The following is a 6,091-nucleotide window of genomic DNA, read 5'->3' as shown; positions in this document are numbered from 1 at the left end:
AAGCTTAGCGTTGAGGAGGGCTGCTGAGGACAGAGAAGATGGCAAACTGGGCTTGTAGCATGATGGCATTTTGTCCAGAGAACAGAAGAATTTCTGAAGCCTGTCCTCGACCATGGTCACCTCTCACCACGAGGGAGATGTAAACCCAAGGAGCAATGACAAAGCAGAGTTGAATTTTGAATTTTGATCCAGTCACCTCTGGCTTTGGCCCAAACACCATTACGTTTAACCAGTAGATTCTGCTGGGTTTTCTTCAAAGTATTCTCCTTTCCTAAGCTGGTTAGGTCTGAAGAACATCAGGCTAGAGCAAGCCTTGACATTCACTCTGTTCACTGGATCCCCACCGAGTCCCTTAACCTAACCTCACCTCAGTCTCACCACTGTGATGGGGGCCAGACTGACACACCTGTGAGCACCTGGGGGCCTGAAGCCAGAGAAGGCAATGCACACCCCTCCCAGGGGCAGCACTGATTTCGTTCAGGTGACACTGACAGTAGCACCAGACCTAGCAGCCATCACCTAGGGAAGCAATGGTCTTCAGAGGACTCGGGTCTCTGACTATTTAGCCTTTGGGAAGCAGGAGCGGGAGGGAGGGAAAGAGAGAGACAGAGACTGACCCTGGCCTCCCCGCAGGCCGAGAGTTCCTCTCCCCTCCAGCAGTACAGGAGGGGGGACAGAAGAGAAAGCCACACCCACACTCACTCACTATTAATATTCTACACAGATGATTCCGTTAACTATAAAGGGGTGCCCTCAGGTCGTGGTATTCGATCAGCCAGGTCCTAGGAGAGGAGCGAGGAAGCCTGCCTTAGCCACCGTTGGATTGGGGGTGAAGAGCTGGCCTGGCACTACTCCCACCAGACAGTGAGCATTACACCTACACTCACCACTGTCCTCTGCTCCCTAACAGGATGTGCGGCAGGTTCCTGAGGCGGCTGGTGGTGGAGGAGAGCCGGCACTCCACCCCCGTGGGGCGCCTCCTGCTTCCCGTGCTCCTGGGGTTCCGCCTCATGCTGCTGGCCGCCAGTGGGACGGGGGTCTACGGCGACGAGCAGAGCGAGTTCGTGTGTCACACGCAGCAGCTGGGCTGCAAGGCTGCCTGCTACGATGCCTTCCACCCTCTCTCCCCGCTGCGCTTCTGGGCCTTCCAGGTCACCCTGGTGGCTGTACCCAGTGCCCTCTACATGGGTTTCATTCTGTATCATGTGATCTGGCACTGGGAGGAATCTGAAAAGGTGAAGAAGGAAGAGGAGACCCTGATTCGCCAAGGGGAGAAAAGCAGAGATGCCTTGGGGCCTGGAAGCCCCAGGGTGCTCTGGGCCTATGTGGCACAGCTGGGGGTGCGACTGGCCCTTGAAGGGGCAGCCTTGGGGGGGCAGTACCATCTGTACGGGTTCAAGATGCCCAGCTCCTTTGCGTGTCGTCGAGAGCCTTGCCTTGGTAGTATAAGCTGTAATCTGTCTCGCCCCTCTGAGAAGACCATCTTCCTGAAGACCATGTTTGGGGTCACTGGGCTCTGTCTCTTGTTCACGCTTTTGGAGCTTGTGCTCCTGGGCCTGGGGAGATGGTGGAAGATCTGGAAGCACAAATCTCCCTCTTCTAAGTACTTCCCAACTTCAGAGAGCGCCCAAAGACACAAGGAACCGACTGATAACTTCCCAGTGGTGGAAACAAAAGAACGGTTTGCAGAAGCAGGTGAGAGGGGCACTGATGTCCCTCTTTCTACCTGTCCCTGATGTATGGGTCCTGATGATCCCCCACGGCAAGCCCCTCACCCTCCGGGAAGTACAACTCCCACAAGTTACAAAGTAGAAAACCAGGTTCTACGCAGATGTGTCCTAACCACTCATCCCACCCCATCACCCAGCTGCATCCCCATCAACTGGATGGTTCCTTCCAATGAACCAGGACCCAAGTGCTCAGTTGATTGTACCTCCTGCCCTTCCATTTAGGTCTCTTCCCACTTAGGAAAAGGCTCAGCTTCTGCTTGATCCTCTACTTTGCAGAATTATGAAGACACCTGGCTCACCTCTGAAGGAAACCCTCTGACTGCATCTTTGTCCGAACATCCAGTGAGCGGGGTGTCTATCTCCATGGTAAATTAAAGGCTGTTGAAGCGTATCCAAGAGCCTTGGGGGGCCACGGTGTCTGAAGCTTTTCCTTGGAGATCTCCTGCTTGTGCCTCCTCACCAGAATTCCCTGGTGTCAGCATCACAATTTTCATGGGCTTGGTTCCAGAGTCAGCCAGCAGAGACCTCCATAAAACCGTGCCTCTCTGTCCTGCGCAATAAATATTGACCACTGTTGCTGGCATTCCTGTTGCTGAGGACAATCCTCTTTCCTGTCTCAATGAGTCTACTCCTCTTTCCTGCTGTCCACATCTCTGCTCCCCCCACCTTTAAAATCTTGTAACCTATAAATGCACCCAGCCCTGCAATATATGTCATATTCAGAAACTCTGGCTTTCCAAGCATATGTAACCCAGGGTCCTTTAATATATAGATTCAATGTATTCAAACACTCAGCCACACTCTTCTGGAAGATTCCTGTGAATTCAGAGGCTTACATACCCTGGACCACTGACAGATCTGATTTCTGCTCAATCCTCATCCTCTGCTTTGTACGTTGCAGCTGCTCCATTGTTTCATATGGGGGGGAGGGGCCAAGTCGTTACTTTTTAAACTCATACTTCTCAGTATCACACAGAAAAGACAGCAGAGTTTTATTGCTGATTCAGGGCTAACAGTAAGGGACATTTATATCACAGTGTGATTCAGCAGATGATCTAATGCTGAATATCAGGTTTCTCTTTTCTTGTGTCTCTCAGTCATTTCTGTCCAAAAGCATCCCAGCTTCCCACCTTTTCTGCAGAAACACTTCCCTTCTCAGTTCTTCCTTGCCCTCAAATTCTCAACAAAGAGCAGTTTCCAGGTTTGGTTGTCTCCTCTGAATCTCAGATGATCCCCAAGTAAATTAGGGAGGCTCATTCCTAAGGAAAGATACTTGATTCCCCAAAGACACTTTGGCAACAACTAGCAAAGTAACAGTTTTCTTTCTGCTACAGTGTTTCATAAAGAATCCCGTATCTAGCATAGCCAGAGCCCAGCCAAGTGACCAAGGACAGAAAAAAAGCAAATGTCATCATTCTGAATTCCTCCTTGATGGTGTCCCTTTTAAAATAGCTTTATTTTTTAATTAATTTATTTTAAATAAATTTATTTATTTATGGCTGCGCTGGGTCTTTGTTGCTGTGCGTGGACTTTCTAGTTGTGGCGAGCAGGGGGTACTCTTCGTTGTGTGCGGACTTCTCATTGCAGTGTCTCTTGTTGTGGAGCACGGGCTCTAGGCGCGCGGGCTTCAGTAGTTGTGGCATGCGGGCTCTAGAGCGCAGGCTCTGTAGTTGTGGCACACGGGCTTAGTTGCTCCATGGCATGTGGGATCTTCCCGGGCCAGGGATCGAACCCGTGTCCCCTCCACTGGCAGGCGGATTCTTAACCACTGCGCCACCTGGGAAGCCGTCAATGGCTTTTAGTATAGTCAGAGTTGTGTATCCATTGACACAATTTTAGAAAATTTTCAACAATTCAAAAAGAAACCCTATAGTGCTTAGCTGTTACCCGCAAATCCCCACGCCCCCAAACATAAGCAACCACTAATCTACTTTCTGTCTCTACAGATTTTCCTAGGCTGGGCTTTTCATACAAATGGAATCATACAGTATGTGGTCTTTTGTGACTGGCTTCTTTCACTTAGCATCATGTTATCAAGGTTCATCCATGTTGTAGCATGTATCAGCACCTCATTCCTTTTATGATTATTTCATTGTATGGCTATACCACATTTTATTTACTCATCTTTCAGCTGGATATTTGGATTGTTTCCACTTTTGGGCTATTCTGAGTAATGGTGCTACGAACATTCATGTACTAGCTTCTGTTTATGTTTTCAGTTCTCTTGGGTAAATACCTAGGAGTGAAATTGCTGGGGCATATGGTAACACTTTAAATTTTTGAGGAACTGCCAACCTTTTTCCCACAGCAGCTGTACTATTTACTATTTCACATTCCCAGCAGCAATGTACAAATGGATTCCAATTTAATCTGCATCCTTGCCAACACTTGGTATTTTGTTTTTTTCTGTTTGATTTTTAAATTGTAGCCATCCTAGTGGGTGAAGTGATATTTCATTGTGGTTTTGATTTGCATTTCCCTAATGACTAATGATGTTGAGCATCTTTTCATGAGCTTATTGGCCATTTGTAGAGCTTCTCTGGGGAAATGTCTACTCAAATCTTTGTCCATTTTAAAATTGGGTTGTTTGTATTTTTATTGTTGAGTTCTTCATATATTCTGGATACTAGATCCTTATCAGACTTAAGGATCTGATATTCCAAATATTTTCTCCCATTCAGTGGGTGGTCTTTCACTTTATTGAGTGTCCTTTGATGCACAAAAGGTTTTAATTTTGATGAAATCCAGTTTATCAATTTTTTCTTTTGTTGCTTATGATTTTGGTGTTATAGTTAAGAAACCATTGCCTAATCCATGACTATGAAGATTAGACCTATGTTTCCTTCTAAAAATTTTATAGTTTTAGCTTTACATTTAGGTCTTTGATTTTGAATTAATTTTTGTATATGGTATGAGATAAGGGTCCAACTTCATTCTTTTGCATGGAGATATCCAGTTGTCCCAGCACCATTTGTTGAAAGGCCTATTTTCCCTACATATAATGGTTTTGGCACCACTGTTGAAAATCAATTGCTTGTAGATGTATGGCATTGTTTTTGTACTCTCAATTCGATTCCATTCATCTACGTGTCTATCCTTATAGCAGTACCATGTTTTGATTACTGCAGCTTTGTAATAACGTTTGAAATTGGGAAGTGTGAGTACCCCTAGTTTGTTCTTCTTTTTCAAGATTGTTTGGCCAGTTGGGATCCCCTGGAATTCCATATGAATAAAATTGTAAATCAGGGAGCCTCAATATTTTCAGTAAAGAAGGATGTTCATTTCAGGAGTATGGCAGGATTGAAGACACAAAGACATTAAGGAGATATAGTTCAATACAAAGGCAGACATACAGATACAAAGACACTCACACCACAGATGCTCATGGCAAACATCAGTAACTGATAAGAGCACCTCATTCTGCTTGGTCCATATTTAAGACTCAGATTCCTTCTCTCTCTCTCTCTCTTTTTTTTTTTCCTCTTTTGGCCGCACCGTGTGGCTTGCGAGACGTGGGATCTTAGTTCCCCCAACCAGGGACCAGGGATCGAACCCGGGTCCCCTGCAGTGGTAGCACAGAGTCCTAACCACTGGACTGCCAGGGAATGCCGTCAGATTCCTTCTCAAGATAGTATTCCAATTTACAAGGAAAACGCAGCTATCTGTTGTAAACATTTAAAGACATTCTGTGGAACTTTCACCAAAACCCCAAAATAGTGATCTCAGGAACCCCCTTTCCAAATCATTTAATCATACATTCAGTGACCATTTACAGAGCATATTACAGGAAAGGTGGTATCTGATTTTGGGACACAGGAAGAATTAAAAATTTCTTTCATAATTAAAGGAATAGAGGGAAGAATAAAAAACCAAGCACCTCAGAAACACAAGCTCAAAAATCCATTGACGAGGAACAGATAATTCCCTGAAACAGGCAAGCACACTGCTTGTTGAAAACCTCAATGGATGTGCCTTGGGATAGCAAAACGGTTGCCGTCTTCAAGTTGGGTACCAAAAAGCAATGCATCTGTGCTTCTGAATCTTAACTTAAAACACCTGATTTCCTTCCCACCATTCTCCCGGTGCTGTAAGTTTTTTCACAATGTCCTCAGAACAACTATAGCTTCAGCTCCACTCTCCAGGTACTGCTCTCACAACCTGGTGTTGACCTTCTCAGGTAGGACGGTCAGGAACTGCTCCAGCACCAGCAGCTACAGGATCTGCTCCTTCCCAGCATATAGGATGACAGCCGCTCATAGCAGATCACCCAGAGCTGGCTTAGAGCATCCTTTAGCCGACAGTCCTCCTCCGCACTGAATCACCTAAAATACTGGTGGGAAGTCTCAAACCTGGGGAAGACC

At 46.2% G+C, this 6,091-nt stretch overlaps 1 protein-coding gene across 1 annotated transcript; it reads left to right on the top strand.

Moving 5' to 3' along the window:
- Nucleotides 1-911: 911 nt before the first annotated feature.
- GJC3 (gap junction protein gamma 3) lies at nucleotides 912-1,736 on the top strand (the record flags this gene model as incomplete). Its single annotated transcript, XM_082670590.1, has 1 exon — nucleotides 912-1,736. The coding sequence occupies one exon, from the start codon at nucleotides 912-914 to the stop codon at nucleotides 1,734-1,736; it is 825 nt and encodes a 274-aa protein (XP_082526716.1).
- Between the last annotated feature and the right edge of the window lie 4,355 nt (nucleotides 1,737-6,091).

This window comes from Grampus griseus (assembly GCF_964374135.1).
Source record: "Grampus griseus genome assembly, chromosome: 14".
Classification (NCBI taxonomy): Eukaryota; Metazoa; Chordata; class Mammalia; order Artiodactyla; family Delphinidae; genus Grampus; species Grampus griseus.
Note: the sequence above shows the minus strand (reverse complement) of the source record. Positions and strands in the feature narration are given on the sequence as shown.